Source organism: Sorex araneus, chromosome 5, assembly GCF_027595985.1.
Source record: "Sorex araneus isolate mSorAra2 chromosome 5, mSorAra2.pri, whole genome shotgun sequence".
Lineage (NCBI taxonomy): Eukaryota > Metazoa > Chordata > Mammalia > Eulipotyphla > Soricidae > Sorex > Sorex araneus.
Window position 1 is genome coordinate 40,512,170 of NC_073306.1, and position 21,504 is coordinate 40,533,673.

At 49.8% G+C, this 21,504-nt stretch overlaps 1 protein-coding gene across 1 annotated transcript; it reads left to right on the forward strand.

Moving 5' to 3' along the window:
- Positions 1–17,173: 17,173 nt before the first annotated feature.
- C5H1orf216 (chromosome 5 C1orf216 homolog) lies at positions 17,174–21,151 on the forward strand. The gene is made up of 2 exons (XM_055139651.1): positions 17,174–17,327; positions 18,664–21,151. Exon 2 carries the CDS (start codon positions 18,668–18,670, stop codon positions 19,349–19,351), a length of 684 nt encoding a protein of 227 aa, XP_054995626.1. The 5' UTR covers positions 17,174–17,327; positions 18,664–18,667; the 3' UTR covers positions 19,352–21,151.
- Positions 21,152–21,504: the final 353 nt, after the last annotated feature.

A 21,504-nucleotide genomic window follows, 5' to 3' on the forward strand; every position in this document is an offset into this window, starting at 1 on the left:
GAAGGAAAGACTGAGCCTCCCAGTACCCTTCAGCCTCGAGGTTACCATAGACCCAGTATAGCTGGTTCTCTGTGGGGTTGTTGCAGGAGTATGGTTGGAGGAGGGGAACAGGCATGGCTTTGTGTGGTGCCTACTGTCCTCTCAAATTTTACCTTTTGAAACCCAGGGGCCAGATCTCTCTGTTCCCGGTAGTCATATTGTCTGGATCTGTCCTGGCCGCGTCCTTCCCATCCCTCTTTCTGTCCTCTCCTCTCACCTTAAAGGTTTTTCATTTTCAGTTTATTGATCCAGTTCTTCCCTGTGGCGGGATACTAATGGGAAAAGGAGGGTTTGAAGTAGCTGCAGCCTAAGGGTGATGGGAGGAAGCTTTGGAGCTGGACACCAGGGTCCTTTCCCCTCTTTTCAGAGAGACACCCTGTCTGGTATTCTTTGGGGCTGGTGGGCTGGAGGTAGGGTAAAGAGGCAACTCGTAACTCCCTTTGGAGAGTAGTCTCGGGGCAGGAAGTGCTGGGGCAGGATTAGGGAGTGAGTCATCGTGTGGGTTTTTCAACCCCCATCTTTTCTCAGAGGCTGAGGGAAGGAAAAAGCAAGCTGCCCACCCCTCTCTTTGTCTTGTCTAATTTAACTTACGTTATTTATCAAAAAGACAGGTTATTTGGAAAACCAGATGGACCCAGGCAAAAATCATCTGGGTTTTCCAAACGTGAAAAATTAGGTTCTGAGGGCCTAGGAGGAAAGATGTGTGTGTGTTTGTGTGTGTATGTGTGTGTATGTGTGTGTGTGTGTATGTCTCATCCCTCAGTTTTTTTCAAGTTCTTTATGATTAGAATCTAAAAATCTAAATGAGAAAACTAGAATTTCTATATTGGTGTCTGGGAGAATGCTGAAAGATTTAATTAGCCAAGGACAAAAATGTGACAGAGCTATAAAAGAGCAGCTCGTGGCTTTCTGTTTCTTCAGACCCTGTCTCCTTCCCAGTGCCAATTTAGTAAGCAATACAGGCGCAGAGGAAGCAGAAACTTCCTCCTTTGGCCCCTTTAATGTGATTTTCCCAAAATCCTCACAGCACCTATGAAAGTTAGACATAAGGGAAGAACTCACCCCTTCATAATTTTCTGATGCTGAGATGCCAAGTGGGGGATTAAAGGTTGTGCATTCATTAAATTTTCAGAAAAGGAACTAATTTGGCAGCTACAACCAGGAAATTAAAGCGTGTGGTCCTGTTACTTCTAGGCAGCAACGTTACTAGGGAGGAAGGAAGAGGCAGGTGTGGACATAACTCTTGGCTGTGCAGGAGGAAATGTTTTGTCTGGAAGCAGAGGGAGAGCCAAGCCATCTCTCTCTTTCTCTACACAAACACACACACACACATACACACAAATACATGTATGCACACACACACATGCACACACACATACACATGCACACACACATACAACACAGCCAAGACCCCCTGTGGCTGGAAGAACCTACTTGTCCCATTGTGTCATTTTAAAAAGTGCCATTGAATGTGAAAGCCACTTCATACCATAATCTCATCTGAATAGTCTGAGTTAATACTAGCTGCACAGGGGGCCGGAGCGATAGCACAGCGGGTAGGGCGTTTGCCTTGCACGCGGCCGACCCGGGTTCGATCCCCGGCATCCCATATGGTCCCCCAAGCACCGCCAGGAGTAGTTCCTGAGTGCAAAGCCAGGAGTAACCCCTGAGCATCGCTGGGTGTGACCCAAAAAGCAAAAAAAAAAAAAAAATACTAGCTGCACAGTTGTGGAAATTAGATAAACATGTTTAAGGGTTGGAGTGATAGTAAGTTGGGTAAGGTGTTTGCCTTGCATGGGGCCTACCTGAGTTCTATCCTGGGAATCCATATGGTAACCTCTTGTCTTGCACCACCAGGAGTGATTTCTGAGTGCAGAGCCAGGAGTAACCCCCCCCCCCCAGCACCACTGGGTGTAGCCCAAAAAGGAAAAAAAATGTTATAACTGTCTGGCTCCAACACTGGCATATAATAAACCTCATTGAGTGCTTATTGAATGAGTAAATCTATGAATCTGAGAATCTGAGCACTTTTTCCTGACTCTTTCTTTTTTTGTTTGTTTGTTTTTTTGTTTGTTTTCGAGCAACAACAGGCTTGGGAGACCATCTAGGGTACTGGGGATTGAACCCAGGTTGGCTGTGTGCTAGGCAAGTACCCTACCTGTCGTACTATCTCTCCAGCCTTTCCCCTGGCCCTTTGTAAGAGTCTTCATAGCTTAAATAACCAACTTGTGGTCTCTTCCGTGGAGCTTGGTCTAACCTTACAATCCATGAACTTGTGTTTGATGAGTATCTACAGCGTGTGGGGTAAAGGCTTGGTGATGAAGGCCTTGGCGATGCAGCTGCTGGAATCCTGACTTCAGGCAGCCTTCTATGACCAGCCCTTAAGCACAAAGAAAGACTTGCCCAAGGCCAGCATCCCATCCGGCACAGCCTGCATCCTATGACAACAGGATTAGAAGATCCTGGCCATCTCTTAACTCATTTGGGGGCAAGTCTGAAGGGTTTCAGAGTTGGGGAGAAGGGGGAGGCAATAGAGGGTGATCTGAGACTAACCCAGGCCTATATTGCGTTTCACCTTCCCTGGTCCTTCCATCGATGCTGAACGTGGGTGTTAAACATCCTACATGCTAAACGGTTTCAAGGTCTGCTTCCTGGAGTGTGCGAGTCCCAATGGACAAGGACTTAAGACAGGAAAGGATGGAGCCAGGACAGGGAAGATTCTTACCGGCAGCCAACCTGGGTTCCATCCCAGGCACTCTGGTCTGCTGAGCACCTACCGGAAAGGACTCCTTTGCTCCAGCTGGGAGGTGCTGCTGTCTTTTGTGCCCACCAGAGGGCAGCAGCGTCCCACAACCTGTCCTGAGACTCAGGCGCGGGCCTGAGGTCTTTCCCCTGTCCCCGCTGTGCAGTGTTCAGCCACCTCCCTCAGTGTGGCCTCCCAGTCTCAGGAAGAAAACTTTCTGAAACTATCGAGGGCCTCAGTTGCGTTGGGCTCAGCACCCCCACCCCCACCCCCAGCAGGCGGGAGGCCAATCAGTCTTCCTGTGGCAACCCCTTCTCCCTCCTCAGCCAGGCCACCTCCTCCTGAGGATCTCCCACCTCGCCACACTTCCCACCCGCCATAGATTTGTTTTCTGTGTGACAAGGTAATTATGAGCTTGGGGCCAGGAGGCCCAAGGGCCAGTCTGAGGATGGTCACTTCAATCTGGTTCTCCCAGTTCTGCTAACGGTATTGATTTTTAGTTTTATTTATTATATGATTGTGTGTGTGTGTATGTGTGATCTAGCCCTGGTGACATGAGGTATGGAGGCGAGAGGGAAAGAGCAAATTTATTCTTGTCACAATTTAGCTTTTTGAAACCACCTACCCACCCAGCTTTTTTCTTTTCTTTTCTTTTTTTTTTTTTTAAATCTACTGGTTTTAGCATCTTTGCTTACCTGTCTTTGTTCTGCCCCTAATCCCTGAGATTCTGCCGGGAATCAGAGCCAGATGTAGTTGGAGTTGGGGGTTGGGAAGCGGGTTGGGGACAGCAGGTATGGCCCTTTGTTAGCAGCGTTTATTGCTTTCATTTTGCCTTCAGTTTTATCTCTGCTAAGCAGTCCCTGTCCTCCCCTCTCCAATTGCCTGCTCCTGTGTTTTACCCCTGGGCCAGCCCTGAGACAGCCCAGTCATGTGACTTCTATTTTTCCTTGTGCATCAGTTTCTCTGGCTGTGAAATGGGTATGACCAGGAGGTTTCTGGACAGAACGGGATTGAAATTGGACCTCCTATAAATCCTCTACTATCTTATTCCTCATACGGAAAAGAAAGGACAAGCTTTAGGCCAAACATTATTTTTAATCTGGAGGTGTCCTCTGAACCCTGGGTGATTACTGTGGGAATCAGCCAAGGCCCAGGGCAATTTGTGGGGCCACATTCCCCTCTGCCCGTTTTCTCAGAGTGCACCAGGAGAATGAATATATCATTGTTCCAGGGCGGGAGGCAGCTGCCGGGCTCCGCCCCTCGGCACATGCCAACTCCGGCTCCTGCATTGAGGGCTGCTGGGGCAAAGCAGTTTATGCACCCTACTCCCCAAATCCTATTGAAGCCTCTCCCCCTGCACGAGCCACCGCCCCAAGCCCATTCAGCCTAAACCTTTGTGTTGGAGCTTAAGTGGTTACTCGTGGGGGGCACCCAGAAAGGCCCCGTCAGACCCAGAAAGACAATGCTGCAGCACCCTCCTTCTGATGAATGGGGTGGGTGGAGGAGAGGTGGGCAGGCAGAGGGTGGGAGGGGGGCCAGGACGCAGGGATTATGGAGCCCGCAGAGGCAGCTGCTAGGAAGGGGGTAGAATGGACACCCCTCTTTCATTTCTCCTGCAGATCGGCTTTTCTTTCTTTTTATGTTTTTGGGTTTTGGTCTACATGCAGCAGTGCTCAGGATTTACTCCTGGCTCTGAGTTCAGGGATCACTCCTGGCAGGTTTGAGAGACCGTATAGGGTGCTGGGGATGGATGCTAGGTTGGCCCCATGCAAGGCAAGCGCTCTACCTGCTGTACTATCTCTCTGGTCCCCAGTCAGCTTTTCTACCTAGAGCACTTTCTCTGAATGGGCTCTAATCAACCGCCTGGGAACTCTGAATTTGACTTTTCTGCTCTCCTTGGCAGATTATCTATACTCCCTCTTGTCCTTCCAGAGCTCCAAAAGCACCCCTCCATTTCTCCTTTTTTCCTGCAGGGATGGGAGGCAGTTGGAGAAATCCATTTCCTATTTGGCAACTGCCCCACTGAACTTTAGAAGATTCCTGTGAGCCTCCTTGGGAATGTCTAAAGGTGGAGCACTCGGGGGGAGGAGAGAAGATCTCAAATGGGTGTATTGCAAAGGATTTTGTTGTTACTTATTTTTGCCACACCAAGTTGTGCTCAGGAATCACTCCTAGCAGTGCCTTCTCTGGCCTGTTTTTGTGGTGTGGGGGGGGCGGGGGGGCTGGGGGTGTTTGTGTGATGTCAACTCAGGGTTTCACAAATGCAAGGTACACACTCTATTACTGAGATACAACCCCAGCCCCTCAAGTATATGTGTGTGTCAGTTGTTATTTTTAAACTCTAAGACTTTAAAAAAGCTTTATAACTTTAGATTGAAGATACCGCCCCCACATTTTACATTTTACAGCTGAGAAAACAGCTAGATTGGGGTAAAGCAAGGACATGTCTTACTTAAGGTAATCAGTGTGTGTGTGTGTGTGTGTCTGTGTGTGTGTTGCCAGGGACTGAACCCACATGCAAGCAATTGCTTTACCTCTGAGAGATATTCCTGGCCCAAAAATTGCAATCTCTTGGCAGACCAGTGGCAGTTTGCCTTTAAGAGACAGAAGAGAACTGGATGAACAAAACAACTAGGTCACCAGCTTCCTAGCCTTCCTTGTGCTACTGAGATCAGCTCATTCTGGGAAATGAGTTTCCTTCTAAGCTGCCTTCAGGTCTCTGTGGTATATCAAAAGTTCTGGAGGGCTGGGCCTGGTTTCTAAGGCCAAGTAAAAATGTTCACAATTATTATTTGTTTAACAAAATGCAAGACATATTTTCTTTTCTTATCCTATAATGGTCTGCAGCGATAGCACAGCAGGTAGGGCGTTTGCCTTGCACATGGCTGACCCGGGTTCGGTTTCTCCGCCCCTCTCAGAGAATCTGGCAAGCTACCAAGAGTATCTTGCCCGAACGGCAGAACGTGGCAAGCTACCTGTGGTATATTCGATATGCCAAAAATAGTAACAATAAGTCTCACAATGGAGACATTACTGGTGCCTGCTCGAGCAAATCAATGAACAACGGGATGACAGTGCTACGGTGCTACAGTGCTATCCTATAAAGATTAAAAATATTTGGTATGTCTAAATTCTTTAAGTCAGATGGTGAAACTTGTTAGAAAAAGAGGAGAAAGCAGGGGCTGGAGAGATAGTAGGGAAGGGGATATTTGTCTTGCACGCAGCCAACCCAGGTGTTCCATCCCCAGCATTCCATGTGGTACCAAGCACACCAGGAGTAATTCCTGAGTGCAGAGCCAGGAGTAAGCCCTGAGCACCTCCAGGTGTGAAATCAAGTGGCAGTGGAGCTTGTCCCGAACTAGACGCTGTGCTTTGATGTGGAAACTTTAGGGATTCCTTGGTTATTTCTCTCCTGCCCATGGGTTGAAGCCCAAACTCTGGAATATAGTCAAGACCTTTCACAGTGGGACCAATTTCATCCTCCAGCTTCACCCTATGTCCATTCTCTCTCATGTCCCAGTCCCACCGGCCACCGTCATGTCTGACCACTCCCAGATCACTGCCTTCCCCCTCCTCTTCCTGGGGACTTTATCTGCATCCGTTAGGGTTGACTCAAACACCATTTCTGCAAAGCCATTCCTTGTCCTCTTGTTCTGATTACCTTTGCCTTTAGCTTCAGGCTAAAGGCAGGGAGGGAACGTCACAGTGGCTAACGCACTCTTCTCTATCCCCTTCAAAACAGGGAGTATCCCAAGATTCTACCATTTGCAATTCTGCTCAGATTCTTCTGTTCAGTAACTCAAACACAGTTAACACTCTAACTGTGCACTGAATGGGAATGAACGAAGGAAAAGAATTTGGCCTTTGAAGAGGAAATACCTAGATCCTACTTGCTCCCCTTTCATTCTACGAGAAACGATCCACCTGTAGAGGAATCCTTATGCCTATCCTATTTCCTGGGGTGAAATTCTGCTTCTATTCCCTCGTCTCCTCGGGGCCTTGTCCTGATACCTCAGGACCTCAGGGCTTGGATTTGGCTCGTTACTTCCAGTCTCTGGGGACTGACACCTGTCAGCTTGTCCACTGTTAGGCCCTCAGGACTGGCTGGCCCACTGCAGAGCCCTGTCCAGGTGGTACTAGCCTCCTTTGATTTCTGTGCCCAAGTCCTGAGTGCCAGTGGCTGGCATCCTGACTGGGGCCCTTCTGGTGAGTAGCAGAACTTATACATCTGCTTTTCTGTATTCATGCAGACATGGAGGCCCCTGCCCTCCTGGGCTGTTTCTGTTCTTCAGGCCCTAAAAATATAAGGAGTGGCCAGAACCAGTCTAAGTATTAGCCATTTTATTGCACTAATGATAAAGTACTGGAGTGTGTCACACAATGACCTCAACTAAGAAAAGCCTGAGGCCTGGCCAGAGTGAAGTACAGTGGGTAGGGTGCTTGCCTTGCATGCAGTCGACCTAGGTTCAATACCTGGTACTCCATATGGTACAAGATGGGCTTTAAAAGCATTCATCCTTTTCTCCTGCTATACTGCTGCAGAGATCCTGGCTGGCCAAGGACGTCAGCTCTCAATCCTCCCTGAAGACCCCTCCCCAATAAAATGCTTTGATTTCTGTCCTCCTCCCCCCAAAGCATTTAATACGAGGCTGGAGAGATAGTTACATATATATATAAGGCACTTACTGGACTTGTGACTGATCTGGATTTGATCCCCAGTGCCCCAAATAGTTCCTGAGCCCACCAGGAGTGATGCCTGAGTGCAGAGCCAGGAGTCAGCCCTGAGCACAGCTGGATGTGGCCCCAAACCAACCAAACAAACAATTACTTGTCAATATAGAGCTGAGTGGACTGGAGCGATAGCACAGCGGGTAGGGTGTTTGCCTTGCATATGGCCGACCTGGGTTCAATTTCTCTGCCCCTTTCGGAGAGCCTGGCAAGCTACTGAGAGTATCCCGCCTGCACGGCAGAGTCTGGCAAGCTACCCGTAGCATATTCGATATGCCAAAAACAGTAACAACAAGTCTCATAATGGGGATGTTACTGGTGCACACTCGAGTAAATCAATGAACAATGGGGTAACAGTGCTACAGTGCTATAGAACTGATAAGATATAAAACACAAGAAGGGGGGCTGGAGCAATAGCACAGCGGGTAGGGCATTTGCCTTGCATGCGGCCAACTCGGGTTCGAATCCCAGCATCCCATATGGTCCCCCGAGCACCACCGGAGTAATCTCTGAGTGCATGAGCCAGGAGTAACCCCTGTGCATCACCGGATGTGACCCCCCCAAAAAAAAAACACAAGAAGGTAGTGGTGAGTTTATACTGAACTTTCTCCTTGTTTCTTACATTTTAGATTCTGTAGACTGGAATATTTTAACATTTAGGGAGGAATTTTCCTCTTGGAGGCAGGGCAGAAGTGTGTGTGGCACACCCAGTGGTATCAGAGACGACTCACACAGTGCTTGGTGGGTCACTCCTGGCAGTGCCGGGGGACCGTGCACTACCAGGGATTAAACCAGGGATCTCTCGAAACAAACATGCTCGGACCCTTTGCACCATCTCCCTGGCCCTAGGAAGGAAGGTGACTAACCAGAGAGCAGGAAGATGATTGTCCTGCATTTCAGGCTTCTTGTGATGTAGAGGAACCGAGGAAACCAGGTCACTGTAGGCTGGACAGCTACTGGCTTCCCAGGGCAAAAAGACTCACAGCTGCTCAGACTGAGAGGTAAGTGCGACGCAAGGGGCCCCTCGCTCTGTTGGATCAGTCAGGATTTTTTTTAATTAAATTTTTTTATTAAAGCACCATGATTTATAAAGTCATTCAGAGTTTTAGTCATAAAACTAGTTCCAACACCAGTTCCACCACCAGTGTCAACTTTCCCCACCAGTGTCCCTAGGTACCCTCCTACGCGCCACCATCCCCTTGACAGGCACTTTTGTTGTTGTTGATGTTGCATTTTGGGGGCCCCATCCAGCAATGCTCAGGGGTTTCTCCTGGTTCTGAATTCAGGAATCACTCCTGGTGGTGCTGGAGGGACCCTATGGGGTGCCTCTAGGAGGGGGTCGAACTCACGTCAGCCACATACAAGGCAGATGGCCTTGAAAGTGCCAGGTCTTCAGGCACATTTTAAAGTTTGATTGTGTATATTGTTTGGGTTTCCTGCTTTGACTGTTGTCGGCTCTATGGTTTAGATTTATGTTTCTACCACACCTCTCTACACTACTGCTATGTTAGAGGTCTGGTACCGTTTCCCCTACCCTCTTACCTTCCATCTGATTTTGTTGGAATATAGTTATGAACATTCTAGGTTTAACATTGGTATGGCCAGTCTCCTCTGCCACAAAGAGTTTAGGCTTATCTGGTAATACCCATCACAGTGCTCCTGAAGCACCTCCATTCCTCCTGTGTTTATTGGAATGCAGCTCTAAACATTTTAAGACGACATTGGTATGTCCCGTTCCTCTTGCCACAGGAAGCTTAGGTTTATCACAGTGCTCCTGAGGCACTTCCATTCCACTGCGTTTATCTGTAAACTCCTCTCTATGCTCTCTTCCCCAACCGGTCTATCACCTTTTCCCCCTAAGCAGACTCTGTTAATTTGTAAGATCAGATTCCTCAGAAATCTATTATTTTATATGTATGAGTGAAATATTGCTTTTCTCCTCTCCTTATGTGTTTTGAATAGTTTAGTTTAAAGCTATGTCCCTTTTGTTTGGACAAAGGAAGACAATTAATATTATGCTTTTGTAACTTGGGATTTAATTGGCTTCGAATATTATTCACTCCCGGGCATCTGCTTTCTTGACTTAAGCCTCAGTCGCCCTTAGTTCCTAGCACCTCAAAAGCAGGGTCCCAACGAGAGACTGAAAGGACCCAGGGCAAGCTGTGAGCTACCCTGGCATCGATATGGGCCAGGCCCAAACGCCAAGATTCATAAGTATAAGTTAAGAGCTTGATCACGGACAAATGCTGTCATGATCCAAAAGCAACAAGAGGGGGCTGGAGTGATAGCACAGCGGGTAGGGCGTTTGCCTTGCACGCGGCCAACCCGGGTTCGATTCCCAGCATCCCATATGGTCCCCTGAGCACCACCAGGGGTGATTCCTGAGTGCAGAGCCAGGAGTAACCCCTGTGCATTGCCAGGTGTGACCCAAAAAGCAAAAAAAAAAAAAACCAAAAGCAACGAGAGTAGGACCCTGCTAGGGATAGGAAAGACTAATCTGGCCTGAGCACTGTAATCTGAAATCGAGATGACCCCAGGAGAGCAATTCTATAAGTTTAATGTATCTCTTACTGTGTCCATACAAAATGACTAATATTATGAATGTATGCTTGTTGGACTAAGGAGAGGAGAAACACACCCATATTTACCTTTAGGCCATTCGTCTTGGTGGATAAGAATCTGCCCTGGAAGTAACTTCCCCTGAGGGAAGGACCTTACATGCACTGATTATATGATGACACTTATGTGTAAGCCCCAACCCCTCTGGCTGGGGGATTTACCTAGACTGTAAGAGGGGGGTGTGTGTGGGGGTGGAAACAGGGAGAGAAAACAGGAGTGGATGGAGATAAGATTGGAATAAAATGCAATTGAGACCAACTAGCCCGACTCCTGTTCCTTCCTTCACCTTCCCATCGCCATCGACCTCCCCGGGGTGGGGGAAACGGCGTGAGACTACCAAGCGCCGAGTACTGGCGTGGGAGAGATAGAGCGCCGCTGCCTCCTTTTTTGTGTTTACACATGATTTCATCATTCCTTGCAACCGCATATAGTACTCCATTGTGTATGTGTGTATATATATATATGTATGTATACATATATATATATCACTTTCATTATCCTCTCATCTGCCATTGGACACCTAGGTTGATTCCATAGTGTAGATATTGTGCTATAACGAATAATGGTGCGTGCGTGTCCTTTTGAATGAATGTTTTCGTTTTCAGTCAGGGTTCTTTCACATCACCGGGGAAAGAATTCAACTCAAGGTAGGCTTGGCAGAAAGTGATCGTATTGGATGGGAGAAAAAAGTGCATGTTCTCTGTACACAGAAATTAGAACCATGCCTGACTTCTGTCTTTTGTCTCTGCTTCTGTGGGTCAGGACCATTACCTCTCACTGCAGATTAGCCTTTGCCTTCCAGGGAATGTGGTCTCTACCGCCCTAGACACACGTCTTCCCTGCCCTGTAGTCATTGATGCAGGCATTGCAATTTGTGTTAATTAAGCCACGGGCAGATGTTAACCACCAGTGGTACTCACCGCTGTCGAAGTATTAACCTTATTTCAGAAAGGCCCAGGGAAGGACTCTGACTAAAGTTGTCTGACACGGGGTTCCATTATGGACACATCAGGATCCCTTTTGAGCCACGGGGAGCTGGGAGAGATGGAGGAGAGATGGGGAATAACAGTCTTAGGGTCACTGAACCATCAGATGAAATGAAGGGAGTCCGACATTCAAGGCCCGAATACCTTGAATTCAGCTCAGTGTTTCTCATCCTTTTCCAACCATGGCCCGCTTCCAATCTTGTTTCCTTCCATGAATCCTCTGTCCTACCTTAATTAGATACCTAGTCTCATGCTGATGTTTATCTGCGATTCCCTGGAATATCCTGAGAGGGGCTTCATGTGGCCCATCGTTGAGAAAAACAGCTCTAGTGTTTTTTGGTTTTTTTTTTTTGGGGGGGGGTTAGACTACTCACTTGATGGTGTTCAGGGGCTATTCTTGGCTCTGTACTCAGGAATGACACATGGCAATGCTCAGGGGATCATGTGTTATTGGGGATTGAACCAGCATTGGTCACATGCAAAGCAAGAGCCTTCCTCCAGTACTATCTCTCCGGTCTAAGAAAATCTGCTCTAGACAACCAAAGCTCAAAGCCTTCTGTAGCAAGGTTTTGGTTTATCTCATGGGAAAGAAAGGGCTGGAGCAATAGCACAGCAGGTAGGGCATTTACCTTGCACATGGCTGACCCGGGTTCAATTCCTCCATCCCTCTCAGAGAGCCCGGCAAGCTACTGAGAGTATCTCGCCCACACGGCAGACCCTGGCAAGCTACCCGAGGTGTAGCTTGGCATTCAATATGCCAAAAACAGTAACAAGTCTCACAATGGAGACGTTACTGGTACCCGCTTGAGCAAATCGATGAGCAATGGGACAACAGTGCTACAGTGATACACAGGAAAGAAAACTCTGGTGATGATAAGACTAACATGAACTTGTGACTAGGGGATAGGGAACCAGTTAATCCTTATTGAAGGATGAGAATACAGACTTCTCTGAGTATGTTCTTTCTGGAAGAGAATCCAAAGTTTGAATTTTTCTGCCTTTTCTTTTTAACTCCTTCTTTCCTTAAAATAGGATTTTATATTTAATTGTTAAGTTTTTTCTCCTTCCATTTTTTCCATAATTTTGTACATAGGATTTATACAAAATTTGTACAAAAAGGGCATGACTAGTTTGCCCTTTACTCTTTAGGCTACAGAATGGTGAGTTGGAGCAAAGTTGGAGCCACAAAACTTATGCCTCAGATGGTTCTCAGACTTGAATTCTTCTTCGATTTAAAAAAAATGAAGAAAGAGGGGCTGGAGTGATAGCACAGCGGGCAGGGCGTTTGCCTTGCACGCGGCCAACCTGAGTTCAATTCCCAGCATCCCATGTGGGCCTCCAGCACCGCCAGGAATAATTCCTGAGTGCAGAGCCAGGAGTAACCCCTGTGCACTGTTGGGTGTGACCAAAAAAGTGAAAAAGAAAAAAAAAGAAGAAGAAGAAAGAAACATAAAGAGGCATTTTCAGATGTGTTATGACTCAAAGATTATTAATTGGCTCCCTTAGTTTTGTTTTTAAAGGGACTGGGGTGGGGGTGACATAAGGAAATTACAACCCATTACTTGGTTCACTCATAAATTGGGAACCCTATAAAGTACAGAAGCTCTTTTGCCCCAAAGGCCAAATTTGTCCCAGTCTTCTTCCTAGGGTTGCCTCCAGGGAAACGTCTAAGAAGCTTTTGGCTTTTATCATTAGAGTCTATAACTATTCTGTTCTCTCCTGGCAAACAGAGTTCTCAAACTCTAGCCACTTGTCCTAAGGAAGTAGGAAGTGAGGGGAAGTAAGCTCAGGTCTCAGATCCCTTGGAGGGGCTCACTCCCCTGCCAGGGCAAAGTCTCGGGGCTAGGCAGAGGACGGGAGCCCCAGACCTGTCTGGGAACAGGTTTTTCTTTTCTTTAAACATACAGCTTTGCTCAAAGAGCTGAGAACATGCTTTGCCTGGGGTGGGGGTGAGAGGTGAGGGTGCGCATTAAATCCTCAGCACCACAAGGTCCTGTGAATTCCACCTAGAACAACCCTGAATTCAGAGATGGGAGTAGCCCTAGAACACTGCCTGGTGCAACCAAAAATATATATATATATATATTCACCATCATTAGCCATAGGGAAACATGCAGATTGATTACAACTGTGATGAGATACATGCGCATTAGAATGAAAATATATGAATTGATTTCCTGGAACTAAGGGAGCATACAGGGGGTAAGACACTTGCCTTGCATGCTGCCTCTTCTGTCTCAACCTGGTTTTATTCATGGGCACCACATATGGTTGGCAGAGCACTGCCAGAGGGTTACTCCTGAGCACCACTGAGTGGCCTCTGCCCTGACCCCAAAGATACGTGTGTGACTCTATATCTGTATTTAACTTCCCTGTAGCCAGAGACCACCCACTCGGGCAAATCGAAGATCAACGGGATGACAAGTGGTACAAGTGACAAGTAGCCAGAGAAATAGTACAGGGGTTGATGCGATGTAGGATAACATGGGGTTTGTCCTTTTAGTTTTGCCGCAGGGAACTTAGTTTACCTTAAAGCAATGTCCTTTCTGTATGGACACAGGAAGACAGTTAATGTTATGCTTTATAACTTGGGAGACAATTGACTCCAATAATATTTACTCCTGGGCATCTACTTTCTCAACTCAGTTGCCCTTAGTTCCTAGTACCCCCAAAGCAGGTTCCCGATGAGGGACGGAATGGACCCAGGTCAATCTGTGAGCTACCCTGGCATCAAAATGGGCCAGGCCAAAGTGCTACAATACTTAACTGTAAGTTGAGAGCATGGTCATAGACAAATGCTGCCATGATCCAAAAGTAACGATGAGACTAGGATCCTGCTGGGATTAGGAAGACTAACCTGGCCTGAGGATTGTGGTCTGGAATGTATAGTGAATGTCCTCAGGAAGAACCAAACTTTAAATCTGATGTATCTCTTACTGTGCTCATACAGAATGACATTGCTAGAAATATTAGAAGTAAATTTATTGTTACTATTTAAGTGGATTACTAGCTGAGGAAGGAAGAAAGGGACACACCCTGACACACCTTTGTTTGGACCCCACCCTTGAGCGGATCTCCTAGTAATCTCCTTAGATGAGATTTTGCTAATCTCCTCAAGAAATGGTTTTAGCCTTCTTTGTTGATTTGTTAATGTTCAACCCACCTTTGTGTCACCACCCTATGTAATGTGCTATATAAACTAAGACTGTGGGGAAGACGGGGGAGACAGAAGACAGAAGAGACAGAAGAAGACACAGCAAGGGGAGACACACGAGAGGACACGCGAGAAGAACAGAGAAGACACAGAAGCAGAGACAGAAAGAGGTCGGAAGAGACCAGAGGAGAGACTACAGAGACAGAGACAGAGAGACAGACAGAAGAGAGCACAGTGACACACACAGAAGCAGAGCACAGGAGGAGCCGCCCTGATCCGGTCCTTACACAGTGGCTCAAGAACACCGAACGCGAGTGGCATATGCAAGAGAGAATTGTCCCGAGTGCCTGCAGGCAACAGAACAACACGACACATATCATCTCCCCCTCCCGCGTCTCCCCCTCCTGTGTGCCACCTTTATAATTTTTTACAATGCATGTTGGGGATTAAGGCCGGAACCCAATCCCAGTTTCATTCCAGCACCACAAGTTCCCCAAGCATTGCCAGGTGTAGCCTTAGAGACCCCTGAGCACTCTGACTGTAGCCCTGGAGAACCCGGAGACAACCAGGGCCACCCAGGGCCATCCTCAGCTCTAGCATTCAACTGATTTGCCCGATTGGCTAAGAATTGCTGGGCATGACCCCCGAGGCCTTCTTAGCACTACTTAGGAGGCCCCAAATATATAATTAAAAATATAAATAGCTTTTCTGCCTGTGATGTGGCTCAGTAGTAGTGTACATGGTTTGCATATGTGAGTAATACAGACACACATGTGGATGTATATGTACATATATGTATATATGCATATACACACATATAGAAGGAAGAGAGAGAGAGAGAGAGAGAGAGGGAGAGAGAGCCCTTGGCACTGCCAGAAGCAAGCCCTCAAGTAATAAGCCTGGAGTAGCCCCTGAGCACTACTCTGTATGAACCAAAAAATCAACCACAAACAAACAAACAAAACAAAAGGACAGAGAGATGCTACCGGGGCAAGTAGCACTTGCTTTGCATGCAGTTCATGGGCTTTGATCCTAGGAATACAGTATGATCCCTTGAGTACCTCCTTTGAGTGATCCCTGAGCATAGAACCCTGTGTAAGCCCCAAGCACTGACAGGTATAGCCCACATACAAAAAAAATAACAGCAACAAAACAGGACATTGTTCTGAATAGAAGAAAATACTTGCATACCACATAACTTACAGAGGATGAAGAATTTGCAAAACTCAGGAACAACAACAACAAAAATACACATATCCCCAACAAATACTGGGGAGCTAGGAGTTGGGGAGATAGTACAGTGGGAAGGGCATACGGTTCTTGCATGTGACCAACCTGGATACAATTCAGGACACCACAAATGGTTTCCTGAGCCCTGGCCAGGAATGATCCCTAAGCATGGAACCAGGAGTAAGCCCTGAGCACAGCCAGGTGTGGGTGAAAACACAGGAAGGAAGGAAGGAAGGAAGGAAGGAAGGAAGGAAGGAAGGAAGGAAGGAAGGAAGGAAGGAAGGAAGGAAGGAAGGAAGGGAGGGAGGGAGGGAGGGAGGGAGGGAGGGAGGGAGGGAAGGAGGAAAGGAAAAGGAAAGGAAAGAAAAGGAAAGAAAAGAAAAGAAAAGAAAAGAAAAGAAAAGGAAAAGAAAAGAAAAGGGAAGAAAAGGAGAAAAGAAAAGAAGATGCTCATTATGGCAAAGTTCACACCAGATGAATAAAGAGATCTCAATCACATCACGTCTGTAAGATTGACACAGGGAACAGTACTCATTTACAAGAAAAGTTGAAATCTTGCCTTTGGCGCCACCATAGATTAAACTAAGGGGGCCCAGACTTAGTGAAATAAGTCAGGTCAAAGCAATATGGGATGATCTTGCTCATATGAAAGGCAGAGAGACAGCCGCTAACCTGCACGCAGAGGACCAGGGCTTGATTCCCAGCAGCCCATAGGGTTCCCTGGCCTCTGCCAGTAGGGATCTTTCATAGTGGACTCTGATATGGTCATAATCTACCCCTATGGTCATAAAACACTAACATTTATGATTTTATAGGTGAGTAGCTCCTGAGCACAGCTGATGTGGCCCTAAAATTACAAAATAAATTCATATAAAGTAAAAAAAAATAGAGCATCTATCAAGAGACTTTAAACAAATAAGCACAGATGATATATAATTTCAAATTTTGATGAACACCATGAAAAAGGGAGCCAGTCTACTAGAGTCTGCGGCCAAGAGATTTATTTGCGGCCAGTGACACTATATAATGGGTAGGGCCCCTGCCTTGCACGTGGCAGACCCTGGTTTCCTCCCTCCCGGGCACCCCATAGTCCCCTCCTCAACGCCCCCCCCCCACACACACACACACAGCCAGGAGTGAATGCCTGAACACAGAGCCAGGTGTAAGTCCCGAACACAGCCAGGGGTCGCCCAAAAGACAAAAAGAGAGATCTGTTTGCGGGGGGAGAACTTCGGGCAGAGGGAACCGTGGGCAGAAGCCTGCAGAGGCCCCGTCCCAGCTGCAGAGAGGCAGAGGCTGAAGGTGCGGGGACCGAGAGAGGCTCTTAGAGGGTCAGGGAGGAAGCCTCGGAGGGGTCGAGCAGAAGCGAGAGGAGGTGAGATTTGCGGGGGTCGAGCAGAAGCGAGAGGAGGTGAGATTTGCGGGGGTCGAGCAGAAGGGAGAGACGTTCATCTTCCAAGTGTATCTCAGGCAGGCGAGCCGACTGCAGGGGCCCAGGGCCGCAGGAGAGCAGAAGGCTCGGAGCCGGGGACCCCCGCGGGTGAGGCCGACCCGGGGCTGGAGAACCCCCGCGCGCCGCCGCCGCCGCAGCCGCAGCCGCCGCCGCTGCCGGGCGGAAAACCGAACCGGCCCACGTGGGCCCGGCCGCCCCGCCCCGGCGCTGACGCCGCCGCCTCGGCGGCCCGGGCCTGGGACTGGGCGCGCCTGCCGCCCGCCAGCCCCGCACCCCGCTGGCGCTCGTGTGGACGCCGCGCCCGGCCCCCGACCCCCGACCCCAGCCCGGAGGGACGCGTTCCCGCGGTGGGACCCGCGGAGGCAGTGCCAGGCCGTGAGTCCGGGCCCGGGGAGGTTCTGGACAGCAGGCGCGGCGGCGGGGGTGGGGCGGGAGGTTCGGAGGCACAGCCGCCCTGCGGCTGCGGAGGGTCTCCAGCTGCCCACATCCCGACTGACCGCCCAGCCCACCCCCCTCAGCCCTACGCTTTGAGGATTCATTCACTCGCCTAAGAGCGCCGTGGTTCTTTGGGGACGCACCCTGATCCTGGGGGGCCTGGGTCTCTGCTTTCCATCTCTGGCCTCCCCCAGTTTCCTTCATGGGCCCACCCAAGTTTGGGAAAAAGGGAATATTGGGGCGGGGAAGTTGTCCAGGCTCCGGCTGAATGGAATGGGAGTCTGGGGGTGGTACCAGGGGATTGTCACTGTCACCGCCGATGCCTGCTGGACGTGGGCCCAGGCCATGCCCGGAGACAGCCTCCTCCTGCCGCCTCCGTTCTGTTCTGACAGCCCCGTTTCTCCAATCCTAGTCGGCTTCTGTGGGCTGCAGACAGCTCTCAATTCAAACCCTGATTAGGGGAGGTGTCAGTCACTGGGCAGGAAAGAATAGTGCCCCTCCTCCCTTTTTGGGGGTCTCCCCTCCTCCCGCCCCCTGGGGCCTCAGGATGAGGCAAGCAGGGGTCAGGAACACAAGACCAACTGGGAGAGGAAGGAGGGTGAGGACAGAAGACAACAAGCCTGTTAGTGGGGGTGCAGGGTTCTGTCTGGAGAATAGGTCCCCCCCCCAGCCCCTGTTCCCCCCACACCAGCCACTGGGTCCCCACCACCTGCTTCATGCCTTGGGACATGCTGGAGGCTAGTTAGAGGGGCCCAAGCCCCAGGAAACCCCATAGACACTGCAGTTACAACACAGTTAAAGCATCTGAATACAGTCACTGACCATCTCCTCTCTGCCAGGGACAGAAAACCAGTGTTATGTACCCGGGGCCCAGAGGAAGGTGTGTGTTGGGGCAGTGGAGACAGTATCAGGAAGGTTTCAGGGAGGCGGGGCATAGGAAGGCTGGATTTTGAAGTGCTAACAGGTATTTGCTGGGTGAAGAGAGCACCTGATGGGAAGGGGAAGATGTGGAGGCCACGGGAACCATGGAGACGGATTTGAGTCATCAAGGTCATCTGGGGAGAAAGGCAGGAAGGCAGGGATTGCAGGAGGCCCCTCTGCAGGGGACTGAGAAGCAGCAGTCAGGGCTGAGGGGGAGAAAACCATAAAGGATGTTTCTAGAATCAAGGGAAAGGAACCGGAAAGAGCAGTCAGAGCACACTCGCTCCCGTGTCCCTCGGGGACGTCAGACACAGCATCCTGCCCTGCTCTGACTCATTCTTCTTCCCCTCTCTAGGCAGATGTTTGCCATCCAGCCGGGGCTAGCTGAGGGGGGCCAGGTGCTGGGCGGCCTACCCCCAAGTCAGTCTGAGCCGCGGTCAAATGGCAACTTCAACTTCATGGCCCGTGCCAAGGATGCTAATGAGAATTGGCACAAGATGTCAGGCTCTGGGGAGCCCATCCTAATGAAGAGCTCGGAGGAGCTGCTCTCTGACAACCAGGGCTTCCAGGCCCCTGAACTCCCTGAGGGAGGCATCCGCAGCCCACCCGAGGGGGCAGAGATCCCCAGAGCTGACTCTGAGAAGATGGGTGGTGCCGGCACAGTCTGCTCCCCTCTGGAGGACAACGGCTATGCCAGCAGCTCCTTAAGCATCAACAGCCCTAGCAGCAGCCCTGAGCCTGCCTGCGGGAGCCCCCCAGGCCGGGATTCCACAGATCCCCTCCTGCCCTCTGTGGCCCAGGCCGTGCAGCAGCTGCAGGCCCAAGAGCGCTACAAAGAGCAGGAGAAAGAGAAGCACCACGTGCACTTGGTGATGTACCGTCGCCTGGCCCTGCTGCAGTGGATCCGGGCCCTGCAGCACCAGCTAGTTGACCAGCAGGCCCGTCTGCAAGAGAGCTTCGACACTATCCTGGACAACCGAAAGGAACTTATTCGCTGTCTCCAACAGAAAGCAGCACCGGCCAGGCCTCAGGATCAGAGCTAAGGGTGTGTCTCCACACAGGGGCACGGAGATCTGTGTATGTAGTTTCAGGCATGTTTGCAGATTGTGCTTAAGTCATTTGATGAGTATTTGCAAGTAGTGTGAGCCTGTTAGTGTTAACGTGAAGGCAGGCCTGTGTAGGCATGTGTGGGTGAGCACCTCTGGATCAGCTCGTGCACACTGTGTGTACACATCTGGACATGCAGGCTAATGTGGACAGGCCTCTGAGTGTTAATAAATGTATAGCTTGTAAAAGTACATTTAGGGCTGGAGAGATAGTACAGGCATTAAGGCACCTGTCTTGCATGTGGCCAATCTTGATTTAATCCCTGGCACGCATGATCTCCCGAGCTCCTCTGGGAATAGGCTCTGTGCCCCCACCCTCAGAAAAAAAAAAAGAGGGAACACATTTATGTATGCATGTGGGAACATCTACTCAACAGTGTGTGTATATATGTGCAAGAGTGAGAATGTATGTGCAGGAGATATGTGTGCATGAGAGTTCTAGTGTGTGGCCTGCACTGGTCCATGTGGGAGTGGAGCCGGCAGGCCTCTGCATGGGAGGGTGTGTGTGGGCAGGGTGAAGCCTGTGAGGTAGACGAGGAGCCTGTGTCACTGCAGGCGGGCTCCTCAAGGTGTCCAGCTGTAGATGGGCACAGAATGGAAGCATAAATCCATGCACACTGGAAGCACAGACTTCCCCTCACACTCACTTTTTTTCTGCACTAGGGTCCCCCTGCTCCCTGGAGAAAGAAGGCAAACTGGCTGTCCTTTATCTGAGGATCCTGGCTGGTCCATTCTCCTGGGATTTACTTCCCAGCTGCCTTCCTTATCCCTCCCCTTATGCCTCCCATCCATTACTCTGCTAGAGCTGTGGTCACTGTTGATGGATTTGCTCTAGGGAGTTTGGTGGCTTCCCGGCCTGCTGTAGCTTTCCGGCCATGCCTTAGCCAGGGCACACGGTGGAGAATTGTCTCTCAGCTATCAGCATAGTAATGGAGACCATGGCAGGGCAACCCCAGAGAAGACACAGGGAAGTGACAATGACAGACTCTGCAACGAGTAGGAGAGGGGAATCCAGAGTACCTGTCCCCGAGAGGCCATACCTCTCCACGCAGAGGAGCTGTTGCAAACCATATTGTTTTAAGCTTCTAACGAAATATGCGCTAATGTGATATTTGATGTTCAGTATGTCAATTAAAACATTTTAAAAGAAATATGTGTGTCCAGACTTGTAAGGAATAGACAAAGGTGTCCCAGAAATCCCAGGAGAGGCTCTCGCTTGCTCGCTGTGCCCTCCTGCTGTGACTCTGGCTGTAGCAAGCATGGATATTGAATCAGTTTGTTCATTGCCCTGGAGTCGGCGTCTGGACCAGGAGGAGCCTCTGTTTGGCTTTCCAGTGTCAGCCAGCCTCTGGAAGCTCTGAGGATGCTGGCTCTACCCCCTTTTGTCACCGTGTGACCCTTGAAATGGGACTGGACAGGCTCCAGCAGAGCCTTGAGAACCAACACAAGGTGGCTGAGTCCCCGCTTTGTGCCAGAGCCAAGGTCTGTGACGGGCTGCAAGGCTGTGAGCCGTGGCAGGCACGGAACTCGCTGCCGTGGCCTCTGGCCCTCGGTCCCCCAGCTGGGAACGCAGGGACTGTTCTGTCACCAGGAGCACCGCCCCTGATGGCTGGGAGAATGAACAGGATGGGAAGCGGGGGACACACCAGCTCGGTACTTGGTGCCTGACTCTTCTTGCATGTGGAGAATGAACCTGCCTCCAGACCAACCAGGATGAATAAACAGGGGAGAAACGCATTTCTGGAGTTGGTGTTTCTGTGCTTCCTGCTGCCTCGGGGCCTCTCTCCATTCCATCTAAGCAAAACTTGGGCTGGGAACTGAGGGGAGATGGGGTGGCCGTGGGGGACACGGGAGAAGAAACTCAGCCTGCTACAGCTGAGGGCAGAAGTGGGGGCAGGTCTCTCCTCAGGCACTCACAGCCCCAGGGAGAGGCCTTCCCTCTGGGTGGCCTCATCTGTCCTTGTCCTAAGAGGCCTTTGTGTCTAGAATGGGGTGTGTGAATCTTGTCAGGGACAGTATACTGAACGTAGGGCACACACACCATACTTAACCTTCCCTGAACCCCCACTTCCCTGAAGGGTACCTTGACA

Bases quoted from the DNA above. Each gene is read 5' to 3' on its own strand.
- C5H1orf216 (XM_055139651.1), top strand. From the start codon at position 18,668: ATGTTTGCCATCCAGCCGGGGCTAGCTGAGGGGGGCCAGGTGCTGGGC.